Genomic DNA, 14725 nt, shown 5'->3' on the forward strand with positions numbered 1-14725 from the left:
AAGAGTTATTTCTTTATATATATTTCTATTTTTTATTTTTAATTTTTAACTTATTTTTACTATAAATGAAAATTTATATAATATATAATAATTTGTTATTTATAAAAAATATTATTAACTTAGTATGCTTAATTGACATAAAATATATAACTTGTCTTGTTTATTTATTTATTTATATATATTTAATTTTATCTTATCATATATTTTTATATTTTCTTTCTTATTATTAATATATTTATTTTATTTTTTCATTATATTATATATATATTTTTAATAAATGGAACCAAAATAGAAATATGTGAAAAAAATGTAAAAGCATTATGAAATAATAAATTATAATTAAATATATAAAGTAATTTATTATATTTATAAATATGTAAAAATATATAAATATATAAATATAAAAAGATAAACTATAAATAAATGTAAAAATATTAATTTAAAGATAAATTTTTATAATTATTTTTTATTATAAAATATAATAAAATATATTTATTTTAATGCAATTATAAATAAGTAATAAAAATTAAATTTAACTTTATGAACATATTTAAAATTATTTTTATTTATTTATTAATTGATACACATAAGGCTTTGTTCCTCTTTGGGTTTAAAAAAAATAAATAAATTAAATTTTCAATTAATCACTTATTAACAATCACATCATTAATTTCATTAATTAAAATACTAATTAAAATATACTCATTAATTATTTTTACCAAAAATAATTATCACTACTCGAAATAATTAACAATTATTATTTTTTCTGACTCTATGTTTTTTTTTTAAATCCGAACAAGTCCTAAGTATAAAACTTGATATATTATTTGATTAAAATCACTTTTTTTAAATATTTATATTTATTTTAAAATATTTAAATTTCCTAATGATAATTATATTTTTTAAGATAAATATAATATCATATTTTAATATTTATAATACACTCATGCTATGTTAATAGAATTGGTTGTATTTGTGTTACTAATTACAAAATTAAAAATATATTATTCAAATTTTATTAAAAACTTTTATAAATTAAAAGACTACAATTATTCTATTCTTAAACTTCTAATTAAGATAATTTTTGAATATGGTTTAAATTAATAAATTTCATAATAATTTTTTTTTAATTTGTGTAATTTAATATTTTCAAACATGATAAAAAAAAATAAATTAAATTAAAAAATTGTAAATAATCCCAACCAAACAAGTTACTTCACTTAAAATAAGATTTTAGGGTTTACATTCCATTTTACTTGTACAAGAAGCACTACATGAATCCATTAAGGCACCACACTTGAAGACAAGTAGTAAATGAGGGCATCTTTCATTTGTATATTGATGGCGTTGCTAGAGTGGATTAAAACTTAAAATATGATTATAAAGATATTGATTGGGGTTCTAAAAGGAAGAACTTTTGTTCATTTTTGTCCTCACAAACAAAACAAAAAGGTTCTTTCTTTCTATTAATTATATTATTCCAAAATTAGATTGTCAACTTTGATTTTTTTTTTTCAACGAATAATTATATAAAACTAGCGAGATTTTGGTTCATTTTATGGTTAAAAATAAAACAAGGAAAATTATTATAATCATATAATAGTTCTTTTACTAACACACTTTCGTCAACCAATATATTCCTTATTAAATAACCATCTTTTTTTTATCGACCTTTATCAATTCACTTCGGCCAACCAACAATCTTAATCTCAGATACTTATTAACTTGCTTCCGTCAATCAACATATTATTTATTATCTAACCATCTTCTCTTTACGGACTATTATCAGCTCACCAGATGAGATTCGAACCCTAAATCTTTATTATAATTATGAATACTTAACCATTATACTACTTAGATTATTGATTTCTCTTTTATAATTTTATATATGAATATATAATTGATATAACTAACAATTATGTATATGGGAGGTTATATATATATAATTTAATTATATAAACGAATTAAAAATATTATTAGTTTAGTTGTATAAAATGTTGAAATTATATGGTTAAAAATATCATGCATTCGTCTATTTTGAATTTGAATTTAAAATATGAAGGGTTATTAACCTAGTCGATTTTAAATTTAAAATGTTGAACTTATATATTGAGATTACAAGTTTGAAACTTGTGTATATCATATTTTAATTTATTTTTTTTAAGTTTATGAGTGAGGTCAACCCACGACCCGACCCAAGTATCCATTACTCTCACATACATATCTAAATTAACCACAACTCTTGATCAGATAATCCAAATATGCACTTTGAATTTAAGCATTATTATAATTATTATTACTATTATTATATAGTGAATCGTTTCAAAATATTAATGATGAGGAATTAAAAAAAATTAGAATTAAAATGATCTAAATATTCTCGACAAACCATTTTTTCTATTAAATTTGTAGTTTCAGGCGATACAAATTGAATTTTAGTTATACAAATTTTAAATAGACGTTGAATTTCTACTCTTAATAATTCAACACTTCTTATTTTTTTTATAGAATTGCACCCCATTTTTATAATTTGTTTTATTATGAAACTAGTTGAATTTTATGTTCTTTATTCTCTACCGTTCTTTCATTTATAAAACAAAAGTTTACACAAATAATTTTTGCCAAAAAATGTTATTAACTCCCTTCCGCTTAGTTGATCTAATGTCATGTCTATATTATCTTTTATTAAATTTTGAGGAGGAGCCTTCTACTAAACAAAATCTCTCTAAATGTTGAAAAATAAATTTGATTACATGCTCTTACTTTCTTTTACAACTCTAATTGCACACGATTAATTGTAATGAAACACTAAGTTATTCTGTTTCTTCCAAATAAATCAACTAAAATACCTCATCTAAGATTAAATTATACTGAAAAGACTTCAACATTAATATTAATTTATAAGTTCGTTTTTTTTCAAAACTTTATAAAATTATTTAGTGGAAGACTTAATGTAAGAATAGACATGTTAGTTTGAACTTTAAAGATCATTTTGTTGTCAAAATTAAATAGATTTATTTGAGATTAATTTTAAGTAATTAAATATATTATTTAAATTATTAATAAAAATACCAAATCAATATATTTATTTTCTTAATAACTTTTTTTATAAAATAAACCTGTTTTTATAAGATCGAATATGTCGCTCAAAGAAAAATTTGTTATTTTTTGAATTTTTTTATTTAATAAATAAATTAAACTTTATAGTCAAACTCTTACCGTTGAATCCTAACCAAAATTGGGAATGTGCGGTAAGTTGACATATATATTTTAGCTTTATTCAATTTTTAGAATAAATCTCACGACAAAGAGTTGCTACCCAATTTTTCTCGCAAAATTATGAAAACAAAAGGTTTTAGTATAATGACATCAAAATTATAGATTCTATTTTGTGGGCTTGATGCTAAGTTACATGTGAAAAAAAGCATTGGCGCTGTATCATATATGTAGACTAGTTTGATGGGTTCTAGTACTATTTTCATGGCCTTTTAGAAAATATTATTTTTTACACTTTACTTTTTATGCATTTTTTAAATTTGGTTAAAATCGTCACACTATGCTAATTCTAGTGTTAAGTTTGATTTTCATATAGATAGTCGACCATTTATCAGATAACCCTAACTAATTTCATAATCCCGTGATAAAAAGGATTCCATCAAAATAATGATTTTTGTGATGTTTTTGATAAACAAAATAATATGTAAATAAATATAATTTTTAGAATAAATATCACTACAAATAATCGTCAACTAATTTTTCATAAAAAATTATGAAAATATAAGTTTTTGTGTAAAGACACCAAAATATATATTCTATTTTGTGGGCTCAAACAAGTGTTTGGTTACATGTGAAACATGACGTCGACACTATATTTCACACGCTCGTCAAGTTAAATGATTTCTGATATTATATGTTGGCCTTTTAGAAAATATTATTTTTTAATTCTATTTAAAATTGTCCTACCGTGTTAATCTTAGTATTCTGACTCCTCCTTCCTTGGATTTAGGAGAGTTGTAAGCTAAACCATCGAACCTTAGGGTCCACTCTCCTTCCTCTTCCAATTCTGCGACTTCGAGTTCTTCTCCTGGGAGATCTGAAGGTGTTAATCTTAGTATTGACCATATAGACGGTCAATCGTTTATCAAGTAACACTAATTAATTGTGTTATTGTAATTTTTTTTTGTAATTTTTTAAAAATATTATTTTCAAGTGTTTTATATATTACTTTTATAATTTTAAAAAATAATTAGAAAATTTAATAATTAAAATACACAACATAAATAAAATATTACAAAAACTAAAAACAAACAGGTCTAAGAAAAATAAACTCGATGGTTGTACGGACTTGGAACAAATTCAAGGAGGCCAATTGGGCGAGTTGGTTCTTGTTCTGGTTGCATACATTTTTTTATTGTATGAGATGGAATCTCTCTATAAAAAAAAACAACTTTAGTTGGTTTTCGATAACAAGGAAAAACAAATCTAAAAATAATTAATTATTTAATAAAAATACAGAATAAATATAATAGATTAAATTATTCAAATATTATATATTTTTATCTTATTATTTTATTTTATAGTCATAAGTTAATTATAATGTGACTAATAAATTTAATGTTTCCACCTAATAGTATATATTAATGTTATAATTTTTCTTTATATTCACTAAATAACTTTATCGATTAATAACATTAGTTTTATCTTATCCTTATATGTGCTCACTAAATAGTTATAAATTTAATTATTTTATTCTTATAAAACTTATTTTTATAATTAATATCAAATAAAAATATATTAACTTATGAATAGTTAAGATTTGTTCATTAAAATAAATTAACTAAAATATATTATAAATGAGTTTTAATAAAAATAAATAATAATTTGAATGACACTAATAGCATATGAAAATAAAAAGATGAGTATTAAAAAGATAAACTTTAATTATATATATATATATATATATATATATATATATATATATATATATATATATATATATATATATATATAAATATTAAGATATTAAATAAATCAATTTTTATCATTTCTAAACAATTGTTTTTTTATATAATTTACACAATTTAAATGACTTAAATTATATTTTTTCTATAACTATATATCATAAGATTTTACCATATATAGTATTATTTTATTAATTATAAAGAAAGTAAAAAAAAAAAAAAGTGTATTATAACTTTAATTTGTTTTGGAAAAGAAATAAATATCTTATTATAATCATCGGAAAACCTAGGAAAAAGACCGAATTTATATAAATTTTAATAACAAATTACATGTCTTGAATTTTTTAATAATATATTATTTTAAAAGATTTATAAAAATATATCCTAACACTTATAAATTAATCATAATTATAATTAATTTATAACTATAATTAATTTTTGATCAAGTTTAAAATAATCTTTCAGATTAATTATAAAAATTTGTATTTAAATTAATTAAAAATAATTAATTTAAAAGACTATCTAATTTATAAAAAGTCACTAATTATTTTTCAGTATCCTTCTTCTCCTCCTCTTCTTAGCCTTGTTCTTCGTCCATCTTCATCATATTAGCAACATCAACTTCTTTTGAACTGTTTTCTTGCCCATCTTCCTTGTTCATACCAATTTCTACTTCTCTACTTTCTTTTTCAGATTCATCGTTCATTTCAATTTGTTGTTTCTCAGCTAATTCTTCAATACGAATATCCTCGTGAAACTCAACCTCCGATTTCAACAACAACAAAAACAAAGTTACGTTTGTTACCTGAGGTGGATTCATCATCATCTGCGGCGGCTAATCGTTCATTGACACTACAACAAAATATACTTTCAGCGACGCTTATATGCCAACGCATATTAAGCGTGAGTAAAAAAAAAAAACTTTTCCAAACCTTTATATATATACTACCACCTTTATTTTATTTTTATAAAAAAACTTATAATTTAACTATTCTAAATTTTAATATTTTTTATGTTTTCATTTTAAACTTTATAAATATTTTCTTTTTCTTTAAATTAAATTTGACTTAAAATTTTATTAACATTAAAATTTTTTTATTATTATTTTTTATATGACATAATTTTTAAATAATTTTACAATATTATTTATTTTTATTATTATTTCTTTTATTGAATTATTATTTAAATTTATTTTAATTTAAAGTAAAATATAATAAAATTAAACATTATATTATATTTAAATATAAAATTTTAACTTATATATTTTTTTAAAATTAGGATTTAGTATACATATAAAATTTCTAGCCCAATACCGGTTTTTATTAGTAATCGAAAAAGTCCAATACTATTATTTTTTTTGTTTTTATTAAAAATCAGTATACATACAAAAAATAAAATAAAAAGCCCAATACAACTATTTTTCTAACCTAATCAATGAGGCTACCTCTAACTCTTATTTTCTAACCTAACAATAGTTCCAAATGGGAACATATTCCAAACTTGGCAGATCAGCTCACTGATGACAAAAAAAATTTTTTTGTTAGGTTAGAAAAAAATCGTAGTTCATCTCAGAATCTCTTCTTCCCCACGATTGTTCTTGCTCTCTCCCTCTCCAAAGTCAGTTGAAATAGCATATCAGCTCACCGATGACCATATTTCTGAATTCAAGGAAGCCTACAGTCTCTTCGATAAAGATATAGATGGTAAAGTTTTCGTATATCATAGTCTCATCATCCGTTTGTTTTCTCTTAGATCTGTATGAGTTTTTTCATTGTGCCTCTTTGTTTCATGCTTGGATTCGCTTTTTTACTTGAGGCGAGTCCTCTCCTTTAGTGATTTTCTTAGAATATTGATATTGTGGAATGACCATAGGGACTTTCCTTTTTCTCTAGTTAAAATTGAGAATCAGACCTTGATGATTATGTGAGCTAAAGCTAATCTTATATTTCACTTTAGAAGGCTTGAATTTGATAAAATGATCTTAATATCTTCGTTTTTAGTTAATGTTAACAAGCTGTTTATCTTGTATAATGCATTCTGAAATAGATATTGCTTGAATAGACTAAAGAAAGATACATAAACTAGTAAGCCAAATTAGTGCATTTTTAAGGTCATTAGTTTATTTTTAAAACTACACCAGAATGTTGCTGAACCAAATCACGAGTTAGACATATTCTAAACTTTTGATCCAACACTATTTTGAAAGTAATATGTCGAAGTATGCAATCTGGAAAGTATGGCTTTGAAAACGATTTTAGGAACTATATTTTGTAGATTGTAGATTGTAGTTCAAGATGTTAACCTAAATTCTGAAATGAACATGATGTTTCATATAAGACCTCCATATCAGAATTATCTTTTATTAGTATGTATTGAATCTTTCATTTATAATTTGATCATTAATTTGAAACGATGAAAAAGTCAAATTAGAAATAAAGAATTAAGAGATGTCTTCTTAATTTAGGACAACATTTCGATTGAATGTGAAGCAACAAAATGCCTTTCTAACGACGTTTTTAGAACTCGGCCTCGGTATGGAATCAAATGTGCACAGCGTTGTCCATTAAGGCTTGCCTTGATCTGCGGGTCGTGGAAGTTGCTACTTTCCAAGGTATGTTTCTGAGTTTTTCTAACAAATTGTTTTCATCTGTATTACTAAGTTTGCAGGTTTCTTGCAATTGTCTATTTGATGATGTTCATAGAGAAAACAAAAGCTGACTTCAAATATTGTTTGTTTTTATTGGATTTCTTAAGTAATGTATTTATTTAGTGCAAATAACTTGATAAGATGTTATGGTGATACTTCTTTGTTGTTTATTTCAGTAGAAAGAACGGAATGGTGAGTCTGTATATTTGTCTATGGGATTAATGACCCAAATCAATTCCCTTTTTTTCATAATATAAAAAATTTCATGTATATTTCAAATGGGTTCAAGATTTAAGCTTAGTTGATAAATTATTCACCGTTACTCCAGGAAACGACTGTTTGTACATTACTTTCCCTTCAAAGGCTTTTGTACTGCCAATTGATGCATACAATGGAACAATTCTCTAGCAAAAGAATGTTGGTCCATTAAGTTCTGCAGACTTTGCTCCTAACAGTTGATTCCATTGATGAAGTTGATTCCATTGGTGAATATCCACCACCTTCTTCCATTATTAGTTTTAAATAATTTAAAAAGTTTCATGTATATTATTAAAAGTTAGGTTATCCGAGTAAAAAGAACATTAGAGAAATAAATATTTAATTTATCATATTACAGGTTGGATCTCTTTTGGTTTACTAGATGGGCTATTTTACTCATTTTCTCCTTGGGATTCTCAAAACATTCTCTAAATCAGACAAGCAAGATTATGTAATCCAAGTAAGTCTGTAACTTGATTTCTTGGGTTATGGTGTTTATTTAGTGTTTATTTATCTTAAGACGGAGATACAAGATAAGATTAGCCATGAAATTGGAGAATATAATTACATATCAGCAATGAAACCTACAAGTGTTGTGTTCACTTTGCTTCTTGTATCTTCTGGTTTCATTTACTGGTCTGAAAGTTATCTTGGTAAAATTTTGAGAAAAAAAATTGTTTTAAGATAAAAAACAATTAGTAGTTCCAAATGGGAACATTTTGAAATATCTCAAGCAGTTTTTTTTTTCTTTCAAAATGACAGAATCAATTCAGCTTTCATCCTTATTCTCTGATAGTGACTTGCTGCATTTTCTTGTGTTGCATTTTTGTATGGTTTTCAGGATCTTTTAGTCTTCATTAGTGCTTTAAGTGAGATTATTTGTCTTTCTTAGGAGTTATTTTAGTGATTCAACTCTTGATTTTTGATTTCATTACAGAGATGGGTAGTCCACTTCAGTGCCATAATACAAGTAATGAATTCTCAAAACTTGATATAAATATATTAATTCATTGATTTGGGTTAGTTTTCTAATAGCTTCTCCATATATTGGTTGGTTACCAGGTCAAAAACTTGCATCAAGCTATTCTCTGCCAGAACCCAAACATAATGACATCTACATAGGTAATCTCAGGCTTGTCAATATTTCATAAGAAAAACAGATTATTTCCAAAAACTATCTTTTATGATGTTAAAAAAATTGCATGAAATGAGCGGGAAATTGTACAATTGTGAGGGTCTTCAATCAAGACATACTACTGGGATTAAGGTTGAGGATGGTTTCCTAACAAGTTCAGTACCGCCAAGATGTTCTACCAGCTTTAGCTTCAGCAATGGATGATTTCCAGAACCCTCGTGTACAGGTTTGTATTTAATCTTGACATTGAACTTTTGGCCTTTCTATTTATGTGACTTTTTGGCATGAAATTTGCTTTGCGACTTTTGTGCATTAGTTCTTTTATGAGTTTTTATCCATTGGATGATGGTCTGATGTAGTTGATTCTATGAGCTGGGGAAATTCTTTGAGGTGTTAATCTAATTTTACATTTACCAGATTCTATATCTTGTTATTTTTTTTATACAGGCACACATGTTGCCTCAGCACTGCTCAATTGTAGTTAGAATTGTACCCCGAACATTTTGACACCATATTTAGACTGGTTGGTCAGCAAACTGCTTATACTTTAGAAGGTATTTCTGAATACAGGTATTACATACTGTTACTAATTTTATCATTATTTAATACAGACAAATATGAATTAGAATAATGTAAACATACAGATCATAATGTTAATGAACCAAATCCGAACCAAATCCCTCTTGTTGTGTGTGTTCAGATTGGTAAACAAATGGTACAAGAAGGTGCCTTGACAGCCTTAACATCAGTTGCTGATTCATTTCAGGTGATTTTGACAGTTGGTTTGTGCATTACTTATTGTGCTACTGTGTTTTGTGATTGTCTTGCTAGGAATGGCACTACTTCTAGTTGCTGCTTTTTTGAGTTATTTTCCATTCTCTATAGTTCTATTTTTATATACCGATGAATGCTGTAAATGATTCACTGATTGCTCATATGTGATGAAGATCAAATGAAGGGAAATGTAAGATTGATATTGAGATTTGTGATGGAGAGTTTTATCCAACTTCATATTTTGATTTCATGTTTAATATAAAATTTTGATAGGTGATAAATACCAGATAAAGTTAAATGGAGGATTAATATTGAGATTTGTGGTGCAGAGTTTTATCAGACTTCATAATTTTTTTTATGTTAATATGACATTTATTCCACATCGGAGATAAAGAAGAAGTTTTTGGTATATAAAATATAAGAGAGTTCATTAGTTTCTGAAGTGTTTTTAAGGTTGTAATGTGCTGGAATATGGGTTCACCTAAGGGTTTAGGGTTATGTTCATCGGGTACTTGAGATATGAGAGATGAAAATAGAAAAAAACAAATTTTAAAAAAATAGTTTAAAAATAAAATAGACTTTTAGCGACGTTTTTTAATGTTGCCAACTCTAAAATAAGCGTTGTTAAAACTTTCGTCTTTCGGCAACGCTTGTACCGACGCTTAAATAAGCATGGTAAAAACTTGCGCCCACCCTGCTTCTGGCGACGCAAGAATAAGTGTCGGTAATGTTTTTGGCAATGCTTTTAAAGGTTGACAGAAGTCTTTTTAAGCGTCGCCGAAAGTCATTTTTGTTGTAGTGTGATACCACCTCCAAATCAAAACCTAATTCAATAATCAAATACAAAACCCCAAGTCAAGAACAGAACAAAAAAGAAAAAGAAAACATATCCGTCTGCTTAACTTGCACAGATTCACAAAGAAACAATAGATTTCATAAACAAGATTTGAAAGTTTCTCCCTCCAAAGAGGCGAAATACCTTCGATTTCAGCGACCATGATGGCTTATCGTTGTCTGAATATGAAGATGATGAATCGTGTCCGTGAAGCTTCTCGCTTATCTTCGTGATCCGCCATTACTACTTCTCTCTCTAGACTACAATCTAGCAGCTGATTGAAACCCTAACAATTGAAAATGGGATTTACAGTTGGAGAAGAAGAAGGATATACAGAGAAAGGACGACGATGAAGATTAGGCGGAAGAGAGAAGACGGCCGCGAAGATTAGGTAAAATGATCTTCCTTTTATTAAGGTTCTGGACTAATATTTATTTTAACGAATATTTTTTTAACGAGGCAAAAGCAATTGGTGAGGGAACGAATCGCTACTATGCTAAAGGTATAGCGATTGGTCACTTATCCAATCGCTACTAACCCTTGGTAAAATATGGCGCCTCTTTTTCGCGGTTTTTAATTAGGTTTATAGCGTTTAGTTTTATAATCAATCGTCGTTATGTCAATGTAGTAGATATTGGTCTAAATCCAATCGCTATTATTAATGTAGTAGCGATTGAGTTTTAGACCAATCGCTATGTTTACTCGCTAAAGTGCATATTTTTACTAGTGTAAAAATTATATGTATATATATTTATACATATAGTAACTTATTCAGTATATATATATTTATATATTATACTGAATAACTAGGGTAAAAATCGAGTTAATTCAGTATATATTTATTTATTTATTTTTATTTTTATTTTATTAATATAATAACTTATTATTAAATATATATTATATATTTAATTATTATTTTTTATAATATAATATTATGATCACCTTTATAAAGAATTAATATAAGTTGATTTTTTACCAATTATTTGTTATGGTTTCTTTATAATAGTTCTTATATTATCATTTTTTCATTCAAATTTTATATATTAAGTTTTCTTTTCTTAATCTTTGTATTGTATCGTCAATTCACAAATTTTTTTTTATTGTATATTCAAAGTTTTTCATTGTGTTAGAATAATAGAGGAGGCTAGTTTGAGAAAGATTGAATAAATGAATCTAATTTTAGAAGTTGAATTGAAAATGAGGCTACTTAGGGAAAGCTGCTCTCTAAAATCTCCATTCCCGACCCATCTCTCACTCACCTCTCAAAATTACATATTTATTCCAACCATATTTATATATTACTTTTTTTTTATATTTTTTTTTTACTTATTTTATTTTATTTAATTATTAAGTTTTTTTATCATTAAATATAATTAATTAATTAATTTTTAATATATTTATTTAATTAAAAATATAAAATATTATTATTTTATATTATAATTGTTTAAAATATATAAAATATTAAAATATGTCTTAATTTAATAAAATATAAATATTTATATTTTATTATATTAATTATATTTATATATTTTAAAATACTTAAAAAATAGTTGAATAGTTCAATTTTTTATTATATATTAATAATTATTTAAATTAAATACAATGCTTTACTTAATAATATATACGGTAACATTGAATAATATTTTTTATTGAAATATTTCATATTTAATTTTTTTTAATATTTTTTAAACAAAAAATATATATTATACATTATATATAATTTTATATTATTAAAATGAAAGGAATTATTTTTTACTATTTCATGGGATCCAAAATTTAAATTTGCATAGTGTCTCAAATTCTAATCAAATCACATACTATCTTGTCAAAATAAATTTAATAATTTTTTTTAGTTCTTTATTATATTTTAATTTATCATTATTTATAACTAAAAAAATTATAACAATTAAGATTTAACGTAAAATAAACTAATGAATTCATATTTTTTTTAAATAAAAAAGAAATCTTAACCGAAATAAGAAAACAAAAATAAATATTACCCATATAAAAAATATTAAATAAAAAATAAAAATAAAAGATATTAAAAAATGATTAATTAAATTGAATATAATAATTAAATTAAATAATAAAATTAAATAAGTAAAGTTAATTTAAATTAATAAAATAAATAAATAAAATAAAAAATATAAATATATAAAAATAATATGAATAAATAGATAATTTTTAAGAATGAGTGAGTCAGTGAATGTAGGAGTGACTGAGAAAAACCATTTGCAAAGAAGGAAGTGCTTTCCCAATTTATTACCAAATTGTCAACCAAGTTTTGGGGTGATATCATGATAAATAGTAAAAAGTAAAACCTCTGCATAAAGAAAAATTAGGACCATACTATTTATTACCAATTTCAATTTATTTGAGCCCTTCATAGAAGATTGACGAGAAAGTTTCAATCTTTGGTTTACTCAAAACTATCCCAATCTCCATCCCTCCATTGTCATCTCTATCATCACAAAGAGAAAAAGCTCCACTCTTGTCAATTGAAACCATCTCCACCTTTGTCGGCCGTCCCCACCCGAAATCTGCCCCGTACGACCCAAACAACGGCGACCCACCAATAGTATATATCTTCTCTTCAGCAAACATCTTTGCAGATTCAACCGAAAACCATTTCTCTGCCCCCTTCACAACTCCTTCCGGCAAGCCTCCAACCGCCTCTTTAATGGCCGCCGCCGCCGTCACCAACCCATCTCCCCCTTCCAAAGATACAACCTTTGTCTTTGCGATCCGAGACGCTACGCAGTTTCCAATGTAATTGGCCGGAATCGGAGGCTCCAATCGTGCTCGACAATCCATGTTTATTACGAGATAAACATTCTCGTTTGTAATATCCCCTCCCTCTGCTTTAACCAGACACGTCCATATATATGAACAAACCGCCGTGAAACTTGAAACATGGCCGTCTATTTTGCTCTTTAATAGACCCATCTGCTGTCGACTTAGTCGGAATGTTCCTCGGAGTAATCCTGGTTCCGGTTTCATTTCCATTAGAGTGAGGCCGGTTCCTTCCGTGGCAAGTTCTTTCCATGTTTTGGTGAAAATCGTGCAGATATCTAAAGGGTCGTTGATGAAGGATCTTTCTAGAACCGGCGTCATTTCCGACGGAAGGGATCCGACGTGGCAAAGTTTGGCCCATGACTTGATAAACATGGAGGCGCTCTTGCCGTCGAGGACGGCGTGGTGGGCGGTGTATCCGATGGAGAATCCAGAACCAGGGAAGAGAGTCACTTGTAGAGAAATTACCTTTGCCTGATATTATTATTATTTGTTTTATTTTGTTTTGGGTCAATTAATTTAAAATTAATCTTAAATAATTCTATTTTTAGATAAAGATTTACCTGATTCTGGGAAACATGGAAATCCGACGACAATAGAGAATGCATGTCTTTGGCTTCCTTAATATCGTCGGTGGAGAGAGAATGAAAGTCGGCGGCGGACTCTGCTACAGTGAGATGTATCCCGTCATCGTCGGTAGCGAAACGGATAGCCGGCTTACCGGTGAGGGGGTGCCACGTAAGATTTCCGGCGAGTGGGGGATAGTATTGAAGGGTGAGTGACAGAGCATGTTTGAGTTTGGGGAGAATGTCGTTTGAGAAAACAGACAAGGATAAATCTTTTATTTCGTAGAAAAAGAGAAATTGGATGGGTGGGAATCTAAGCCATAATGCATCAAAGAAGGTGAGAGGAAGGTAATCGCCGGAGATAGTCGCCGTCGGCGATGTACTTGGTGCCGGAGCTACCTTAATTACCTCTATCACTTTCACCACGTCCAAGGCCATGGATATAACTTAGAGAGTGTAGAGAGCTTATGTGCTTTTGGATATATATAAATAAGGGCTGAGATCTTCTGTTCCAAAAATCCTGTCTCATTTTGTACCAAATAACAAAAACGTCCGTTGTTATCTCATATACCTCTATCACTTTCATCACGTTGGATGGAGATAGATAATGGGTTCAAGAAAGAGATTTTATAAATTTAATGCACTTTAATTTTAATAAGCATATTGTATAAGGTAATATTTGACTTTTTCTCAAAAACTATTATAAAATACAAATATTACTAATGATTATCCAAATATTTATAATATATAAAAAAA

General features: G+C 26.4%; 1 protein-coding gene and 1 long non-coding RNA gene across 3 annotated transcripts; one reads left to right on the forward strand and one right to left on the reverse strand.

Moving 5' to 3' along the window:
* Nucleotides 1–6473: 6473 nt before the first annotated feature.
* On the forward strand, nucleotides 6474–9986 carry LOC124937050. 2 transcript variants are annotated; one of them, XR_007099215.1, is made up of 8 exons: nucleotides 6474–6664; nucleotides 7426–7572; nucleotides 7937–8093; nucleotides 8225–8326; nucleotides 8804–8836; nucleotides 8929–9227; nucleotides 9449–9571; nucleotides 9702–9986. It is a non-coding gene; the product is annotated as an uncharacterized LOC124937050 (long non-coding RNA). The 2 variants fall into 2 exon arrangements; XR_007099216.1 differs by lacking the exon at nucleotides 7937–8093.
* Nucleotides 9987–12980: 2994 nt separating this feature from the next.
* On the reverse strand, nucleotides 12981–14407 carry LOC124934733 (malonyl-CoA:anthocyanidin 5-O-glucoside-6''-O-malonyltransferase-like). Its single transcript, XM_047475244.1, has 2 exons — nucleotides 13967–14407; nucleotides 12981–13877 (listed from the first exon to the last, which is right to left on the reverse strand). The coding sequence occupies exons 1-2, from the start codon at nucleotides 14405–14407 to the stop codon at nucleotides 12981–12983; spliced, it is 1338 nt and encodes a 445-aa protein (XP_047331200.1).
* Nucleotides 14408–14725: the final 318 nt, after the last annotated feature.

This window comes from Impatiens glandulifera, chromosome 4, assembly GCF_907164915.1.
Source record: "Impatiens glandulifera chromosome 4, dImpGla2.1, whole genome shotgun sequence".
NCBI lineage: Eukaryota > Viridiplantae > Streptophyta > Magnoliopsida > Ericales > Balsaminaceae > Impatiens > Impatiens glandulifera.

Excerpts from the sequence above, each read along its gene's own strand:
- LOC124934733 (XM_047475244.1), bottom strand. The coding sequence starts at position 14,407 with ATGGCCTTGGACGTGGTGAAAGTGATAGAGGTAATTAAGGTAGCTCCG. Across the intron at positions 13,878-13,966 it reads TCCATGTTTCCCAGAATCAG|GCAAAGGTAATTTCTCTACA; the intron begins GTAAATCTTTAT and ends TAATAATATCAG.